Source organism: Phyllobates terribilis, unplaced genomic scaffold, assembly GCF_046119375.1.
Source record: "Phyllobates terribilis strain yellow unplaced genomic scaffold, ASM4611937v1 Scaffold_11__3_contigs__length_659146591, whole genome shotgun sequence".
NCBI lineage: Eukaryota > Metazoa > Chordata > Amphibia > Anura > Dendrobatidae > Phyllobates > Phyllobates terribilis.
In genome coordinates, this window is record NW_027362771.1 from 647,287,300 (window position 1) to 647,308,732 (window position 21,433).

At 39.8% G+C, this 21,433-nt stretch overlaps 1 protein-coding gene across 1 annotated transcript in view; it reads right to left on the reverse strand.

Annotated features, from left to right (window-relative positions):
* The window catches only part of LOC141165472 (erythropoietin-like), an 81,219-nt gene extending 60,255 nt beyond the window's left edge, over positions 1–20,964 (reverse strand). The window contains exon 1 of the mRNA XM_073651073.1: positions 20,635–20,964. Coding sequence (XP_073507174.1) covers positions 20,635–20,647 — 13 coding nt within the window. The 5' untranslated portion in view covers positions 20,648–20,964. The remainder of the gene's footprint in view (positions 1–20,634) is intronic.
* Between the last annotated feature and the right edge of the window lie 469 nt (positions 20,965–21,433).

Below are 21,433 nucleotides of genomic sequence, written 5' to 3' on the forward strand. Positions count from 1 at the left end.
AGAAGAGAGAATCCTATCGATTATGGTACAATCTGATCAAACTCCGAGTGCACGCTTATTGTGATCCAACTCTTACAGAAGAGAGAATCCTATTGATTATGGTACAATCTGATCAAACTCCGAGTGCACGCTTAGTGTGATCCAACTCTTACAGAAGACAGAATACTATTGATTATGGTACAATCTTATCAAACTCCAAGTGCACGCTTAGTGTGATCCAACTCTTACAGAAGACAGAATCCTATTGATTATGGTACAATCTGATCAAACTCCAAGTGCACGCTTAGTGTCATCTAACTCTTACAGAAGAGACAATCCTATTGATTATGGTACAATCTGATCAAACTCCGAGTGCGCGCTTAGTGTCATCCAACTCTTACAGAAGAGAGAATCCTATTGATTATGGTACAATCTTATCAAACTCCAAGTGCACGCTTAGTGTGATCCAACTCTTACAGAAATCAGAATACTATTGATTATGGTACAATCTTATCAAACTCCAAGTGCACGCTTAGCGTGATCCAACTCTTACAGAAGACAGAATCCTATTGATTATGGTACAATCTGATCAAACTCCAAGTGCACGCTTAGTGTCATCTAACTCTTACAGAAGAGACAATCCTATTGATTATGGTACAATCTGATCAAACTCCGAGTGCGCGCTTAGTGTCATCCAACTCTTACAGAAGAGAGAATCCTATTGATTATGGTACAATCTTATCAAACTCCAAGTGCACGCTTAGTGTGATCCAACTCTTACAGAAGACAGAATCCTATTCTTTAAGGAACAATCTTATCAAACTCCAAGTGCACGCTTAGTGTGATCCAACTCTTACAGAAGACAGAATCCTATTGATTATGGTACAATCTTATCAAACTCCAAGTGCACGCTTAGTGTGATCCAACTCTTACAGAAGACAGAATCCTATTGATTATGGTACAATCTTATCACACTCCAAGTGCACGCTTAGTGTGATCCAACTCTTACAGAAGACAAAATCCTATTGATTATGGTACAATCTGATCAAACTCCGACTGCGCGCTTAGTGTGATCCAACTCTTACAGAAGAGAGAATCCTATTGATTATGGTACAATCTTATCAAACTCCAAGTGCACGCTTAGTGTGATCCAACTCTTACAGAAGACTGAATCCTATTGATTATGGTACAATCTTATCAAACTCCAAGTGCACGCTTAGTGTGATCCAACTCTTACCGAAGACAGAATCCTATTCTTTAAGGAACAATCTTATCAAACTCCAAGTGCACGCTTAGTGTGATCCAACTCTTACAGAAGACAGAATCCTATTGATTATGGTACAATCTTATCAAACTCCAAGTGCACGCTTAGTGTGATCCAACTCTTACAGAAGAGAGAATCCTATTGATTATGGTACAATCTTATCAAACTCCAAGTGCACGCTTAGTGTGATCCAACTCTTACAGAAGACAGAATCCTATTGATTATGGTACAATCTTATCAAACTCCAAGTGCACGCTTAGTGTGATCCAACTCTTACAGAAGACAGAATCCTATTGATTATGATACAATCTTATCAAACTCCGAGTGCGCGCTTAGTGTCATCCAACTCTTACAGAAGAGAGAATCCTATTGATTATGGTACAATCTTATCAAACTCCAAGTGCGCGCTTAGTGTCATCCAACTCTTACAGAAGAGAGAATCCTATTGATTATGGTACAATCTTATCAAACTCCAAGTGCACGCTTAGTGTGATCCAACTCTTACCGAAGACAGAATCCTATTCTTTAAGGAACAATCTTATCAAACTCCAAGTGCACGCTTAGTGTGATCCAACTCTTACAGAAGACAGAATCCTATTGATTATGGTACAATCTTATCAAACTCCAAGTGCACGCTTAGTGTGATCCAACTCTTACAGAAGACAGAATCCTATTGATTATGGTACAATCTTATCAAACTCCGAGTGCACGCTTAGTGTGATCCAACTCTTACAGAAGACAGAATCCTATTGATTATGGTACAATCTGATCAAACTCCGACTGCGCGCTTAGTGTGATCCAACTCTTACAGAAGAGAGAATCCTGTTGATTATGGTACAATCTTATCACACTCCAAGTGCACGCTTAGTGTGATCCAACTCTTACAGAAGACAGAATCCTATTGATTATGGTACAATCTGATCAAATTCCGACTGCGCGCTTAGTGTGATCCAACTCTTACAGAAGAGAGAATCCTATTCTTTAAGGAACAATCTTATCAAACTCCAAGTGCACGCTTAGTGTGATCCAACTCTTACAGAAGACAGAATCCTATTGATTATGGTACAATCTTATCAAACTCCAAGTGCACGCTTAGTGTGATCCAACTCTTACAGAAGACAGAATCCTATTGATTATGATACAATCTTATCAAACTCCGAGTGCGCGCTTAGTGTCATCCAACTCTTACAGAAGAGAGAATCCTATTGATTATGGTACAATCTTATCAAACTCCAAGTGCGCGCTTAGTGTCATCCAATTCTTACAGAAGAGAGAATCCTATTGATTATGGTACAATCTTATCAAACTCCAAGTGCACGCTTAGTGTGATCCAACTCTTACCGAAGACAGAATCCTATTCTTTAAGGAACAATCTTATCAAACTCCAAGTGCACGCTTAGTGTGATCCAACTCTTACAGAAGACAGAATCCTATTGATTATGGTACAATCTTATCAAACTCCAAGTGCACGCTTAGTGTGATCCAACTCTTACAGAAGAGAGAATCCTATCGATTATGGTACAATCTGATCAAACTCCGAGTGCACGCTTATTGTGATCCAACTCTTACAGAAGAGAGAATCCTATTGATTATGGTACAATCTGATCAAACTCCGAGTGCGCGCTTAGTGTGATCCAACTCTTACAGAAGAGAGAATCCTATTGATTATGGTACAATCTTATCAAACTCCAAGTGCACGCTTAGTGTGATCCAACTCTTACAGAAGACAGAATACTATTGATTATGGTACAATCTTATCAAACTCCAAGTGCACGCTTAGTGTGATCCAACTCTTACAGAAGACAGAATCCTATTGATTATGGTACAATCTGATCAAACTCCAAGTGCACGCTTAGTGTCATCTAACTCTTACAGAAGAGAGAATCCTATTGATTATGGTACAATCTGATCAAACTCGGAGTGCGCGCTTAGTGTGATCCAACTCTTACAGAAGAGAGAATCCTATTGATTATGGTACAATCTTATCAAACTCCAAGTGCACGCTTAGTGTGATCCAACTCTTACAGAAGACAGAATACTATTGATTATGGTACAATCTTATCAAACTCCAAGTGCACGCTTAGTGTGATCCAACTCTTACAGAAGAGACAATCCTATTGATTATGGTACAATCTGATCAAACTCCGAGTGCGTGCTTAGTGTCATCCAACTCTTACAGAAGAGAGAATCCTATTGATTATGGTACAATCTTATCAAACTCCAAGTGCACGCTTAGTGTGATCCAACTCTTACAGAAGACAGAATCCTATTCTTTAAGGAACAATCTTATCAAACTCCAAGTGCACGCTTAGTGTGATCCAACTCTTACAGAAGACAGAATCCTATTGATTATGGTACAATCTTATCAAACTCCAAGTGCACGCTTAGTGTGATCCAACTCTTACAGAAGACAGAATCCTATTGATTATGGTACAATCTTATCAAACTCCGAGTGCACGCTTAGTGTGATCCAACTCTTACAGAAGACAGAATCCTATTGATTATGGTACAATCTGATCAAACTCCGACTGCGCGCTTAGTGTGATCCAACTCTTACAGAAGAGAGAATCCTATTGATTATGGTACAATCTTATCAAACTCCAAGTGCACGCTTAGTGTGATCCAACTCTTACAGAAGACTGAATCCTATTGATTATGGTACAATCTAATCAATCTCCAAGTGCACGCTTAGTGTGATCCAACTCTTACCGAAGACAGAATCCTATTCTTTAAGGAACAATCTTATCAAACTCCAAGTGCACGCTTAGTGTGATCCAACTCTTACAGAAGACAGAATCCTATTGATTATGGTACAATCTTATCAAACTCCAAGTGCACGCTTAGTGTGATCCAACTCTTACAGAAGACAGAATCCTATTGATTATGGTACAATCTTATCAAACTCCAAGTGCACGCTTAGTGTGATCCAACTCTTACAGAAGACAGAATACTATCGATTATGGTACAATCTTATCAAACTCCAAGTGCACGCTTAGTGTCATCTAACTCTTACAGAAGAGAGAATCCTATTGATTATGGTACAATCTGATCAAACTCCGAGTGCACGCTTATTGTGATCCAACTCTTACAGAAGAGAGAATCCTATTGATTATGGTACAATCTGATCAAACTCCGAGTGCGCGCTTAGTGTCATCCAACTCTTACAGAAGAGAGAATCCTATTGATTATGGTACAATCTTATCAAACTCCAAGTGCGCGCTTAGTGTCATCCAACTCTTACAGAAGAGAGAATCCTATTGATTATGGTACAATCTTATCAAACTCCAAGTGCACGCTTAGTGTGATCCAACTCTTACCGAAGACAGAATCCTATTCTTTAAGGAACAATCTTATCAAACTCAAAGTGCACGCTTAATGTGATCCAACTCTTACAGAAGACAGAATCCTATTGATTATGGTACAATCTGATCAAACTCCAAGTGCACGCTTAGTGTGATCCAACTCTTACAGAAGACAGAATCCTATTGATTATGGTACAATCTTATCAAACTTCAAGTGCACGCTTAGTGTGATCTAACTCTTACAGAAGACAGAATCCTATTGATTATGGTACAATCTTATCAAACTCCAAGTGCACGCTTAGTGTCATCTAACTCTTACAGAAGAGAGAATCCTATTGATTATGGTACAATGTGATCAAACTCCGAGTGCACGCTTATTGTGATCCAACTCTTACAGAAGAGAGAATCCTATTGATTATGGTACAATCTGATCAAACTCCGAGTGCGCGCTTAGTGTGATCCAACTCTTACAGAAGAGAGAATCCTATTGATTATGGTACAATCTTATCAAACTCCAAGTGCACGCATATTGTGATCCAACTCTTACAGAAGACAGAATCCTATTGATTATGGTACAATCTTATCAAACTCCAAGTGCACGCTTAGTGTGATCCAACTCTTACAGAAGAGAGAATCCTATTGATTATGGTACAATCTTATCAAACTCCAAGTGCACGCTTAGTGTGATCCAACTCTTACAGAAGAGAGAATCCTATTGATTATGGTACAATCTTATCAAACTCCAAGTGCACGCTTAGTGTGATCCAACTCTTACAGAAGACAGAATCCTATTGATTATGGTACAATCTTATCAAACTCCGAGTGCACGCTTAGTGTGATCCAACTCTTACAGAAGACAGAATCCTATTGATTATGATACAATCTTATCAAACTCCGAGTGCGCGCTTAGTGTCATCCAACTCTTACAGAAGAGAGAATCCTATTGATTATGGTACAATCTTATCAAACTCCAAGTGCGCGCTTAGTGTCATCCAACTCTTACAGAAGAGAGAATCCTATTGATTATGGTACAATCTTATCAAACTCCAAGTGCACGCTTAGTGTGATCCAACTCTTACCGAAGACAGAATCCTATTCTTTAAGGAACAATCTTATCAAACTCCAAGTGCACGCTTAGTGTGATCCAACTCTTACAGAAGACAGAATCCTATTCTTTAAGGAACAATCTTATCAAACTCCAAGTGCACGCTTAGTGTGATCCAACTCTTACAGAAGACAGAATCCTATTGATTATGGTACAATCTTATCAAACTCCAAGTGCACGCTTAGTGTGATCCAACTCTTACAGAAGACAGAATCCTATTGATTATGGTACAATCTTATCAAACTCCGAGTGCACGCTTAGTGTGATCCAACTCTTACAGAAGACAGAATCCTATTGATTATGGTACAATCTGATCAAACTCCGACTGCGCGCTTAGTGTGATCCAACTCTTACAGAAGAGAGAATCCTGTTGATTATGGTACAATCTTATCACACTCCAAGTGCACGCTTAGTGTGATCCAACTCTTACAGAAGACAGAATCCTATTGATTATGGTACAATCTGATCAAACTCCGACTGCGCGCTTAGTGTGATCCAACTCTTACAGAAGAGAGAATCCTATTGATTATGGTACAATCTTATCAAACTCCAAGTGCACGCTTAGTGTGATCCAACTCTTACAGAAGACTGAATCCTATTGATTATGGTACAATCTTATCAAACTCCAAGTGCACGCTTAGTGTGATCCAACTCTTACCGAAGACAGAATCCTATTCTTTAAGGAACAATCTTATCAAACTCCAAGTGCACGCTTAGTGTGATCCAACTCTTACAGAAGACAGAATCCTATTGATTATGGTACAATCTTATCAAACTCCAAGTGCACGCTTAGTGTGATCCAACTCTTACAGAAGAGAGAATCCTATTGATTATGGTACAATCTTATCAAACTCCAAGTGCACGCTTAGTGTGATCCAACTCTTACAGAAGACAGAATCCTATTGATTATGGTACAATCTTATCAAACTCCAAGTGCACGCTTAGTGTGATCCAACTCTTACAGAAGACAGAATCCTATTGATTATGATACAATCTTATCAAACTCCGAGTGCGCGCTTAGTGTCATCCAACTCTTACAGAAGAGAGAATCCTATTGATTATGGTACAATCTTATCAAACTCCAAGTGCGCGCTTAGTGTCATCCAATTCTTACAGAAGAGAGAATCCTATTGATTATGGTACAATCTTATCAAACTCCAAGTGCACGCTTAGTGTGATCCAACTCTTACCGAAGACAGAATCCTATTCTTTAAGGAACAATCTTATCAAACTCCAAGTGCACGCTTAGTGTGATCCAACTCTTACAGAAGACAGAATCCTATTGATTATGGTACAATCTTATCAAACTCCAAGTGCACGCTTAGTGTGATCCAACTCTTACAGAAGAGAGAATCCTATCGATTATGGTACAATCTGATCAAACTCCGAGTGCACGCTTATTGTGATCCAACTCTTACAGAAGAGAGAATCCTATTGATTATGGTACAATCTGATCAAACTCCAAGTGCGCGCTTAGTGTGATCCAACTCTTACAGAAGAGAGAATCCTATTGATTATGGTACAATCTTATCAAACTCCAAGTGCACGCTTAGTGTGATCCAACTCTTACAGAAGACAGAATACTATTGATTATGGTACAATCTTATCAAACTCCAAGTGCACGCTTAGTGTGATCCAACTCTTACAGAAGACAGAATCCTATTGATTATGGTACAATCTGATCAAACTCCAAGTGCACGCTTAGTGTCATCTAACTCTTACAGAAGAGAGAATCCTATTGATTATGGTACAATCTGATCAAACTCCGAGTGCGCGCTTAGTGTGATCCAACTCTTACAGAAGAGAGAATCCTATTGATTATGGTACAATCTTATCAAACTCCAAGTGCACGCTTAGTGTGATCCAACTCTTACAGAAGACAGAATACTATTGATTATGGTACAATCTTATCAAACTCCAAGTGCACGCTTAGTGTGATCCAACTCTTACAGAAGAGACAATCCTATTGATTATGGTACAATCTGATCAAACTCCGAGTGCGTGCTTAGTGTCATCCAACTCTTACAGAAGAGAGAATCCTATTGATTATGGTACAATCTTATCAAACTCCAAGTGCACGCTTAGTGTGATCCAACTCTTACAGAAGACAGAATCCTATTCTTTAAGGAACAATCTTATCAAACTCCAAGTGCACGCTTAGTGTGATCCAACTCTTACAGAAGACAGAATCCTATTGATTATGGTACAATCTTATCAAACTCCAAGTGCACGCTTAGTGTGATCCAACTCTTACAGAAGACAGAATCCTATTGATTATGGTACAATCTTATCAAACTCCGAGTGCACGCTTAGTGTGATCCAACTCTTACAGAAGACAGAATCCTATTGATTATGGTACAATCTGATCAAACTCCGACTGCGCGCTTAGTGTGATCCAACTCTTACAGAAGAGAGAATCCTATTGATTATGGTACAATCTTATCAAACTCCAAGTGCACGCTTAGTGTGATCCAACTCTTACAGAAGACTGAATCCTATTGATTATGGTACAATCTTATCAATCTCCAAGTGCACGCTTAGTGTGATCCAACTCTTACCGAAGACAGAATCCTATTCTTTAAGGAACAATCTTATCAAACTCCAAGTGCACGCTTAGTGTGATCCAACTCTTACAGAAGACAGAATCCTATTGATTATGGTACAATCTTATCAAACTCCAAGTGCACGCTTAGTGTGATCCAACTCTTACAGAAGACAGAATCCTATTGATTATGGTACAATCTTATCAAACTCCAAGTGCACGCTTAGTGTGATCCAACTCTTACAGAAGACAGAATACTATTGATTATGGTACAATCTTATCAAACTCCAAGTGCACGCTTAGTGTCATCTAACTCTTACAGAAGAGAGAATCCTATTGATTATGGTACAATCTGATCAAACTCCGAGTGCACGCTTATTGTGATCCAACTCTTACAGAAGAGAGAATCCTATTGATTATGGTACAATCTGATCAAACTCCGAGTGCGCGCTTAGTGTCATCCAACTCTTACAGAAGAGAGAATCCTATTGATTATGGTACAATCTTATCAAACTCCAAGTGCGCGCTTAGTGTCATCCAACTCTTACAGAAGAGAGAATCCTATTGATTATGGTACAATCTTATCAAACTCCAAGTGCACGCTTAGTGTGATCCAACTCTTACCGAAGACAGAATCCTATTCTTTAAGGAACAATCTTATCAAACTCAAAGTGCACGCTTAATGTGATCCAACTCTTACAGAAGACAGAATCCTATTGATTATGGTACAATCTGATCAAACTCCAAGTGCACGCTTAGTGTGATCCAACTCTTACAGAAGACAGAATCCTATTGATTATGGTACAATCTTATCAAACTTCAAGTGCACGCTTAGTGTGATCTAACTCTTACAGAAGACAGAATCCTATTGATTATGGTACAATCTTATCAAACTCCAAGTGCACGCTTAGTGTCATCTAACTCTTACAGAAGAGAGAATCCTATTGATTATGGTACAATGTGATCAAACTCCGAGTGCACGCTTATTGTGATCCAACTCTTACAGAAGAGAGAATCCTATTGATTATGGTACAATCTGATCAAACTCCGAGTGCGCGCTTAGTGTGATCCAACTCTTACAGAAGAGAGAATCCTATTGATTATGGTACAATCTTATCAAACTCCAAGTGCACGCATATTGTGATCCAACTCTTACAGAAGACAGAATCCTATTGATTATGGTACAATCTTATCAAACTCCAAGTGCACGCTTAGTGTGATCCAACTCTTACAGAAGAGAGAATCCTATTGATTATGGTACAATCTTATCAAACTCCAAGTGCACGCTTAGTGTGATCCAACTCTTACAGAAGAGAGAATCCTGTTGATTATGGTACAGTCTTATCAAACTCCAAGTGCACGCTTAGTGTGATCCAACTCTTACAGAAGACAGAATCCTATTTATTATGGTACAATCTTATCAAACTCCAAGTGCACGCTTAGTGTGATCCAACTCTTACAGAAGAGAGAATCCTATTGATTATGGTACAATCTGATCAAACTCCGAGTGCACGCTTATTGTGATCCAACTCTTACAGAAGAGAGAATCCTATTGATTATGGTACAATCTGATCAAACTCCGAGTGCGCGCTTAGTGTCATCCAACTCTTACAGAAGAGAGAATCCTATTGATTATGGTACAATCTTATCAAACTCCGAGTGCACGCTTAGTGTGATCCAACTCTTACAGAAGACAGAATCCTATTGATTATGGTACAATCTGATCAAACTCCGACTGCGCGCTTAGTGTGATCCAACTCTTACAGAAGAGAGAATCCTGTTGATTATGGTACAATCTTATCACACTCCAAGTGCACGCTTAGTGTGATCCAACTCTTACAGAAGACAGAATCCTATTGATTATGGTACAATCTGATCAAACTCCGAGTGCGCGCTTAGTGTCATCCAACTCTTACAGAAGACAGAATCCTATTGATTATGGTACAATCTTATCAAACTCCAAGTGCACGCTTAGTGTGATCCAACTCTTACAGAAGAGAGAATCCTATTGATTATGGTACAATCTTATCAAACTCCAAGTGCACGCTTAGTGTGATCCAACTCTTACAGAAGAGAGAATCCTATCGATTATGGTACAATTTGATCAAACTCCGAGTTCACGCTTAGTGTGATCCAACTCTTACAGAAGACAGAATCCTATCGATTATGGTACAATCTGATCAAACTCCGACTGCGCGCTTAGTGTGATCCAACTCTTACAGAAGAGAGAATCCTGTTGATTATGGTACAATCTTATCAAACTCCAAGTGCACGCTTAGTGTGATCCAACTCTTACAGAAGACAGAATTCTATTCTTTAAGGAACAATCTTATCAAACTCCAAGTGCACGCTTAGTGTGATCCAACTCTTACAGAAGAGAGAATCCTATTGATTATGGTACAATCTTATCAAACTCCGAGTGCACGCTTAGTGTGATCCAACTCTTACAGAAGACAGAATCCTATTGATTATGGTACAATCTTATCAAACTCCAAGTGCACGCTTAGTGTGATCCAACTCTTACAGAAGACAGAATCCTATTGATTATGGTACAATCTTATCAAACTCCGACTGCGCGCTTAGTGTGATCCAACTCTTACAGAAGAGAGAATCCTGTTGATTATGGTACAATCTTATCACACTCCAAGTGCACGCTTAGTGTGATCCAACTCTTACAGAAGACAGAATCCTATTGATTATGGTACAATCTGATCAAACTCCGACTGCGCGCTTAGTGTGATCCAACTCTTACAGAAGAGAGAATCCTATTGATTATGGTACAATCTTATCAAACTCCAAGTGCACGCTTAGTGTGATCCAACTCTTACAGAAGACTGAATCCTATTGATTATGGTACAATCTTATCAAACTCCAAGTGCACGCTTAGTGTGATCCAACTCTTACCGAAGACAGAATCCTATTGATTATGGTACAATCTTATCAAACTCCAAGTGCACGCTTAGTGTGATCCAACTCTTACAGAAGAGAGAATCCTATTGATTATGGTACAATCTTATCAAACTCCAAGTGCACGCTTAGTGTGATCCAACTCTTACAGAAGAGAGAATCCTATTGATTATGGTACAATCTTATCAAACTCCAAGTGCACGCTTAGTGTGATCCAACTCTTACAGAAGACAGAATACTATTGATTATGGTACAATCTTATCAAACTCCAAGTGCACGCTTAGTGTCATCTAACTCTTACAGAAGAGAGAATCCTATTGATTATGGTACAATCTGATCAAACTCCGAGTGCACGCTTATTGTGATCCAACTCTTACAGAAGAGAGAATCCTATTGATTATGGTACAATCTTATCAAACTCCAAGTGCACGCTTAGTGTGATCCAACTCTTACAGAAGAGAGAATCCTGTTGATTATGGTACAATCTTATCAAACTCCAAGTGCGCGCTTAGTGTCATCCAACTCTTACAGAAGAGAGAATCCTATTGATTATGGTACAATCTTATCAAACTCCAAGTGCACGCTTAGTGTGATCCAACTCTTACCGAAGACAGAATCCTATTGATTATGGTACAATCTTATCAAACTCCAAGTGCACGCTTATTGTGATCCAACTCTTACAGAAGAGAGAATCCTATTGATTATGGTACAATCTGATCAAACTCCAAGTGCACACTTGGTGTGATCCAACTCTTACAGAAGAGAGAATCCTATTGATTATGGTACAATCTTATCAAACTCCAAGTGCACGCTTAGTGTGATCCAACTCTTACAGAAGACAGAATCCTATTGATTATGGTACAATCTTATCAAACTCCAAGTGCACACTTAGTGTCATCCAACTCTTACAGAAGACAGAATCCTATTGATTATGGTACAATCTTATCAAACTCCAAGTGCACGCTTAGTGTGATCCAACTCTTACAGGAGAGAGAATCCTATTGATTATGGTACAATCTTATCAAACTCCAAGTGCACGCTTAGTGTGATCCAACTCTTACAGAAGACAGAATCCTATTTATTATGGTACAATCTTATCAAACTCCAAGTGCACGCTTAGTGTGATCCAACTCTTACAGAAGACAGAATCCTATTGATTATGGTACAATCTTATCAAACTCCAAGTGCACGCTTAGTGTGATCCAACTCTTACAGAAGAGAGAATCCTATTGATTATGGTACAATCTTATCAAACTCCAAGTGCACGCTTAGTGTGATCCAACTCTTACAGAAGAGAGAATCCTATCGATTATGGTACAATTTGATCAAACTCCGAGTTCACGCTTAGTGTGATCCAACTCTTACAGAAGACAGAATCCTATCGATTATGGTACAATCTGATCAAACTCCGACTGCGCGCTTAGTGTGATCCAACTCTTACAGAAGAGAGAATCCTGTTGATTATGGTACAATCTTATCAAACTCCAAGTGCACGCTTAGTGTGATCCAACTCTTACAGAAGACAGAATTCTATTCTTTAAGGAACAATCTTATCAAACTCCAAGTGCACGCTTAGTGTGATCCAACTCTTACAGAAGAGAGAATCCTATTGATTATGGTACAATCTTATCAAACTCCGAGTGCACGCTTAGTGTGATCCAACTCTTACAGAAGACAGAATCCTATTGATTATGGTACAATCTTATCAAACTCCAAGTGCACGCTTAGTGTGATCCAACTCTTACAGAAGACAGAATCCTATTGATTATGGTACAATCTTATCAAACTCCGACTGCGCGCTTAGTGTGATCCAACTCTTACAGAAGAGAGAATCCTGTTGATTATGGTACAATCTTATCACACTCCAAGTGCACGCTTAGTGTGATCCAACTCTTACAGAAGACAGAATCCTATTGATTATGGTACAATCTGATCAAACTCCGACTGCGCGCTTAGTGTGATCCAACTCTTACAGAAGAGAGAATCCTATTGATTATGGTACAATCTTATCAAACTCCAAGTGCACGCTTAGTGTGATCCAACTCTTACAGAAGACTGAATCCTATTGATTATGGTACAATCTTATCAAACTCCAAGTGCACGCTTAGTGTGATCCAACTCTTACCGAAGACAGAATCCTATTGATTATGGTACAATCTTATCAAACTCCAAGTGCACGCTTAGTGTGATCCAACTCTTACAGAAGAGAGAATCCTATTGATTATGGTACAATCTTATCAAACTCCAAGTGCACGCTTAGTGTGATCCAACTCTTACAGAAGAGAGAATCCTATTGATTATGGTACAATCTTATCAAACTCCAAGTGCACGCTTAGTGTGATCCAACTCTTACAGAAGACAGAATACTATTGATTATGGTACAATCTTATCAAACTCCAAGTGCACGCTTAGTGTCATCTAACTCTTACAGAAGAGAGAATCCTATTGATTATGGTACAATCTGATCAAACTCCGAGTGCACGCTTATTGTGATCCAACTCTTACAGAAGAGAGAATCCTATTGATTATGGTACAATCTTATCAAACTCCAAGTGCACGCTTAGTGTGATCCAACTCTTACAGAAGAGAGAATCCTGTTGATTATGGTACAATCTTATCAAACTCCAAGTGCGCGCTTAGTGTCATCCAACTCTTACAGAAGAGAGAATCCTATTGATTATGGTACAATCTTATCAAACTCCAAGTGCACGCTTAGTGTGATCCAACTCTTACCGAAGACAGAATCCTATTGATTATGGTACAATCTTATCAAACTCCAAGTGCACGCTTATTGTGATCCAACTCTTACAGAAGAGAGAATCCTATTGATTATGGTACAATCTGATCAAACTCCAAGTGCACACTTGGTGTGATCCAACTCTTACAGAAGAGAGAATCCTATTGATTATGGTACAATCTTATCAAACTCCAAGTGCACGCTTAGTGTGATCCAACTCTTACAGAAGACAGAATCCTATTGATTATGGTACAATCTTATCAAACTCCAAGTGCACACTTAGTGTCATCCAACTCTTACAGAAGACAGAATCCTATTGATTATGGTACAATCTTATCAAACTCCAAGTGCACGCTTAGTGTGATCCAACTCTTACAGGAGAGAGAATCCTATTGATTATGGTACAATCTTATCAAACTCCAAGTGCACGCTTAGTGTGATCCAACTCTTACAGAAGACAGAATCCTATTTATTATGGTACAATCTTATCAAACTCCAAGTGCACGCTTATTGTGATCCAACTCTTACAGAAGAGAGAATCCTATTGATTATGGTACAATCTTATTACACTCCGAGTGCACGCTTAGTGTGATCCAACTCTTACAGAAGACAGAATCCTATTGATTATGGTACAATCTGATCAAACTCCAAGTGCACGCTTAGTGTGATCCAACTCTTACCGAAGACAGAATCCTATTGATTATGGTACAATCTTATCAAACTCCAAGTGCACGCTTAGTGTGATCCAACTCTTACAGAAGAGAGAATCCTATTGATTATGGTACAATCTTATCAAACTCCAAGTGCACGCTTAGTGTGATCCAACTCTTACAGAAGACAGAATACTATTGATTATGGTACAATCTTATCAAACTCCAAGTGCACGCTTAGTGTCATCTAACTCTTACAGAAGAGAGAATCCTATTGATTATGGTACAATCTGATCAAACTCCGAGTGCACGCTTATTGTGATCCAACTCTTACAGAAGAGAGAATCCTATTGATTATGGTACAATCTTATCAAACTCCAAGTGCACGCTTAGTGTGATCCAACTCTTACAGAAGAGAGAATCCTGTTGATTATGGTACAATCTTATCAAACTCCAAGTGCGCGCTTAGTGTCATCCAACTCTTACAGAAGAGAGAATCCTATTGATTATGGTACAATCTTATCAAACTCCAAGTGCACGCTTAGTGTGATCCAACTCTTACCGAAGACAGAATCCTATTGATTATGGTACAATCTTATCAAACTCCAAGTGCACGCTTATTGTGATCCAACTCTTACAGAAGAGAGAATCCTATTGATTATGGTACAATCTGATCAAACTCCAAGTGCACACTTGGTGTGATCCAACTCTTACAGAAGAGAGAATCCTATTGATTATGGTACAATCTTATCAAACTCCAAGTGCACGCTTAGTGTGATCCAACTCTTACAGAAGACAGAATCCTATTGATTATGGTACAATCTTATCAAACTCCAAGTGCACACTTAGTGTCATCCAACTCTTACAGAAGACAGAATCCTATTGATTATGGTACAATCTTATCAAACTCCAAGTGCACGCTTATTGTGATCCAACTCTTACAGAAGAGAGAATCCTATTGATTATGGTACAATCTTATTACACTCCGAGTGCACGCTTAGTGTGATCCAACTCTTACAGAAGACAGAATCCTATTGATTATGGTACAATCTGATCAAACTCCAAGTGCACACTTGGTGTGATCCAACTCTTACAGAAGAGAGAATCCTATTGATTATGGTACAATCTTATCAAACTCCAAGTGCACGCTTAGTGTGATCCAACTCTTACAGAAGACAGAATCCTATTGATTATGGTACAATCTTATCAAACTCCAAGTGCACGCTTAGTGTGATCCAACTCTTACAGAAGACAGAATCCTATTGATTATGGTACAATCTTATCAAACTCCAAGTGCACGCTTGGTGTGATCCAACTCTTACAGAAGAGAGAATCCTATTGATTATGGTACAATCTTATCAAACTCCAAGTGCACACTTGGTGTGATCCAACTCTTACAGAAGAGAGAATCCTATTGATTATGGTACAATCTTATCAAACTCCAAGTGCACGCTTGGTGTGATCCAACTCTTACAGAAGAGAGAATCCTATTGATTATGGTACAATCTTATCAAACTCCAAGTGCACACTTAGTGTGATCCAACTCTTACAGAAGACAGAATCCTATTGATTATGGTACAATCTTATTACACTCCAAGTGCACGCTTAGTGTGATCCAACTCTTACAGGAGAGAGAATCCTATTGATTATGGTACAATCTTATCAAAGTCCAAGTGCACGCTTAGTGTGATCCAACTCTTACCGAAGACAGAATCCTATTGATTATGGTACAATCTGATCAAACTCCGAGTGCACGCTTAGTGTGATCCAACTCTTACAGAAGACAGAATCCTATTGATTATGGTACAATCTTATCAAACTCCGAGTGCACGTTTATTGTGATCCAACTCTTATAGAAGAGAGAATCCTATCACAGGTGCGGAGAGATGGAAATCAAAATTTCTCCATCTTCCATTGTGTGAGTCCGCGGAAATCAGACTGTACTCAGCCGTCATCGAGTGCTGTCCGATGATTTCCACACATACAGACTTGAATGGGTGTGCGCCATCCGATTTGCACTGTAAATCACAGCATGCTGCTATATTATTCTCATGTCAAATCGGTATGGAAAAAAAAATACAGATCTGCACTGGCCCAAAGTATAAAACTGGTCTGAGTGCTATCTGATTATTATTATTATTATTATCTGATAAAACGTCAGCCCTTAGAAGTATCGTAGTGTTCATAAATTACACTGTCATACAGTGACAACCATCCACTATGCCATAATGATACTCGAGCACCACGCCTAAATTATCGCAGAGATAATAGAGCTGTAAATTTATGATCGTGTGTAAAAGGACCTTACGTGGGTTGTCCATCAAAACCTGTTGTCACCTATCCACGGGCAGCGAGCGGGAAGAACCCCCTGGAGGACTGAGCCGCAGAAGAGACTGGTCGGACAGGCGGTCCCAGCTCTCGCACTGTTTTTCCCTGCAGCGTTACCTTTGCTACAAGCCTGGTACATGCTCCCTGTGGATCGGACAGCATGCATCAGTGGTCAGGTTTCCTTTAAGTCTCGCAACTTCCTTACATTCAATCTGAAAAATGACGAGGAAGCATTGTCTTCCCCTACAAGAAATGCTCAGTCACATTCCCAGTACCACGAGCACGTGGGCATATAATGCTGACCGCTCTTAGAAGAATATGCCCAGCGTTGGTTTATTCGGCACGTCTTGTTACTATGAAGCAATATCTGTGATGGAAGACAAAGGCTGTGAAACTCACAGAATAACGGAGGATAGGTCGTTCTACCAAGACCGGAAAACGAATTCATGTGGACACCACTATCGGTGGGGTTAAAGGATTGATCTCTGTCAGCCATATCACTTATTTTATGGTTGTCGGGGGCCGCGCTCAGGATCACCCTTCATGGCCATTGATTGAGGGCCACTTTGTAAGAGCGATCTGGCAGACTCGAAGCATCCATGTATTGGGTGGACAATTATACATCTGAATCACCACCATGTGATAAATCTTTTTTTTTCCTGCTCAGACACAGAATCATAGAATGGTAGAGTTGGGAGGGGACCTACAGGGTCATCGTGTCCAACCCCCGGCTCAATGCAGGATTCACTAAATCATCTCAGACAGATGTCTGTCCAGCCTCTGTTTGAAGATGTCCATTGAAGGGGAACTCACCACCTCTCGTGGCAGCCTGTTCCACTCATTGATCTCCTCACTGTCATAGAGTGTCTTCTAATATCTAATCTGTGTCTCCTCCCATTCAGTTTCATCCCATTGCTTCTAGTCTTTCCATGACTTTAACACAGTCAAATCGGCAGTTTCCAGGGGTCTCCTGAACTTTTGTGAAAGTTGCCTTGAGGAAACTATGATGCTTCTCCACTAATATAGAGTTCTCCATCCTGCAGCAAAGAGCACCCAGAGCTGGCCTGTGTGAATGTGCCATACTGCTTCTGTGGTTTATGAAGTAGAGACGCCATGTGGACACCTCCAGGTCACCAGTGGTGTGAAGTCATTAGCACTGGACACATGTCTATCTGCTGCCGGACCGCCTCACGGCTGATCTCTTCACCCATGGAACTAGATGTCTACATAATGTCTTCCTCAATAACGTTTCTCTGACATCGGATTCTCTACCAAACTACCAACGCGATCCCTCATCCTGACGTCTGGAAAACATTACGGCCTATGGTTGTCTGTGTCATTACATGGAACTTGTCAACTTTTTCATAGTGGGAAGGAATCATCCTGGAGGTCCTTGATGGATTTTCTCTGCCCAGTTCAGATTGATTGACACCTGAGTGATGTTTCAAAGTCAAACATAGATGCCACTGCCTTATTATATGGGATCTAATGAATACTGCCTTATTATATGGGATCTACTATATACTGCCTTATATGGGATCTAATGAATACTGCCTTATTATATGGGATCTACTATATACTATATATTATCTATCCCTCATCCCCTCAAGATGGCCGGACCATCCTTGTAAATAAGCCCCTGTCCTTTGTGTCACCCCCACCTCATTGTAGATTGTAAGCTCTTACGAGCAGGGGTGTCATTATTTTTGCTGTAATTATTGTATTATCTTTAGCTATGTTACTTATGACTGTTGTATATGAACCTGTGAATTGTTAAGCGCTGCGGAATATGTTGACGCTATATAAATAAAGATTATTATTATTATTATTATTATTATTATATACTGCCTTATATGGGATCTAATGAATACTGCCTTATTGTATGGGATGTAGTATATAATGCTTTATTATATGGGATCTAATGTATACCACCTTATTACATGAGATCCAGTATATACTGCCTTATTATATGGTATCTAGTATATACTGCTTTATTATATGGGATCCAGTATATACTGCCCTATTATATGTGATTTTACGTGAACTGCCTTATTACATGGGATCCACTATGTGCTGCCTTATGGATATAGTATATACTGTCCTATTATATGAAATTTAATACTGTCTTATTACATGGGATCCAGTATATACTGCTTTATTATATGAGATCTATTATATACTGCCATATTATATGGGATCTAGTATATACGGGATTTATTGTGTACTGTCTTTATTACATGGGACCCAGTATATACTGCTTTATCATATAGGATCTAGTATATGATGCCTTATTATGTAGGATTGCATGCATACATTGTATACTCTTAATGAGTGTCTATATATACTGCCTGTTTACATGTCAGTGATGTGTGCGGCTTTATTAAACGAGCTCTGTTGTGCCTTATTACACGGGATGTACTGTATACGGATTTATTATATAGGATCTCATGTATTCTCCCTTCTATCAGAGGGTTTGCATACTTCCTAATTATTTAGGTGTAATGATGACATAATGTTCTGCGCTACACCTATAACCACTGAGCGACGCAGACTTGTAACCAGGGACCTACATCTCCTCTGCGCAGCCGGGTGGCATCCACTACAACGAGTATCACACACGATGAGGATATCACTGGTAATATCAGACGCTGCTCTGTACTGCCAGTATACCTGCAGTATACAGCTCCTCAGCATATTGCTCAACGGCGGCTTCACTTTAGAAACACTTCTTCCATACCAGCATTTAATAACGATGGGTGAAGTTTAGTTTTTTTCCCTCTGGTCACTTAGTTTAGAGCAACTTTTCCCAAACTCCAGTCCTCACGGCCCCAACAGATCCTGTATTCAGGATGGAATTAGTATCAGTCATCAGGTTCTCACCTGTGCGATACCGAGGACATCCAGAAAACAGGATCTGCTGGGGGATCACTGGGTTAGAGGATCACACTCCACACAGATCCGCAGATGGACCATGCACTTTCCATTTCTCTTGGTTGTCGTAGCTGTACACTACTGCAGAAACCCTCATGAGTCCATCACCTGATTGCAACCGTCACCTGACTGCGACCGTCACCTGACTGCGACCGTCACCTGACTGCGACCATCTCCTGACTGCGACCATCACCTGACTGCGACCATCACCTGACTGCGACCATCTCCTGACTGCGACCATCACCTAACTGCGACCATCACCTGATTGCAACCGTCACCTGACTGCAACCATCACCTGAGTGCGACCATCACCTGAGTGCGACCATCACCTGAGTGCGACCATCACCTGAGTGCGACCATCACCTGAGTGCGACCATCACCTGAGTGCGACCATCACCTGACAGCGACCTTCCAGTCTCTGTGGAAGAGTCATTCAGGTGTTCTGGAGACTCATCTGGTGACATCTGGGCTGAGAAAGGGACTTTAGTAATCGTTGTACTTTTCACATAAGAATGTATTTGAATCTCATTAGTCCTGAGCCGCACAACTATTATCACTCGATAGCGATGCCACGACTGTGGTTAATAACAGTGAACATAATGGCACAAGTCTAATAATCCACACTGCGACTCCAATAACGCTATATACACTTCTAGTAGAGACTATATATATAATAGGGATAGTATGCATTATCAGGGCTCATATTCTATGTTCGGGGAGAATACACTCTCATCTCGTCATCTTTCCCATTTCATTGCCTGCTGTGCATAGTATGGCTGCAGCCAGACCCCTGCTGTCAATCACGTCCTCCAGTGTTTGGATCGTTCACGCAGGCTGTTTCGATACCAATGCCAAAGCTTTGCACAATCACATTGTAATAATTACCTACCAGTCACACCCATATCCAAATCTTCACAATGCCCGCATTTTCCATCTCAATAGATGGTGATTAACTTTCAAGACAAAAAAAAGAAGTCAAGCCGATCCTTATGATTTAAATCCACAGCGGGCGAGTATCCTGACGCCGCCAAATCTTGAGATACAAGAATTTTTTTAATTCCAGTAAATGGGTTGTGATTTTGCTTGAAGAGTTTTCTTCTGAAGTTGGAAGTTTCTGGCTTTGAAGGGGGAAATGTATCTGCAGGACGGACAGTCGCGGTTAATATTTCACCAGCAGTTGGAACTGGGAGAAAGGTGCTGAGGGGATGTGATCCTTCCCCAATTCATATATGTGTCTGTAAGGGAGGATTTCCTGAACGAAGAAAAAAAACTCACTATCCAGAAGGAAGTAGGCAATGCAGAAGTCATCACGTCAGCTCCCCCGTGAGACTTATTGCTCTATATATACACGCACATATGCAGGCATTATAGGATTGTACCTACAGGCAGACACATTGCAAGATCAAACCTTAACTAGTTCACATGTTACAAATCTGAGCTCATTATAAAGTGCATTTTATAGAGAAATTTACCTTTTTTTTTTTTAGCAGAAACATTACTAACAAAAGTCTGTGGTCCCGTGTCTTATACTAATTATGTGAGCGGGTCACTTAGATGCAACAGCGCAGACAATGAGGAGACCGTGGTAAGAAACCAACACTGTTTATTTGACTAACACTGAAATAAAAACTATCAGTATATGTATGTATATATATATATATATATATATATATATATATGACGGATGA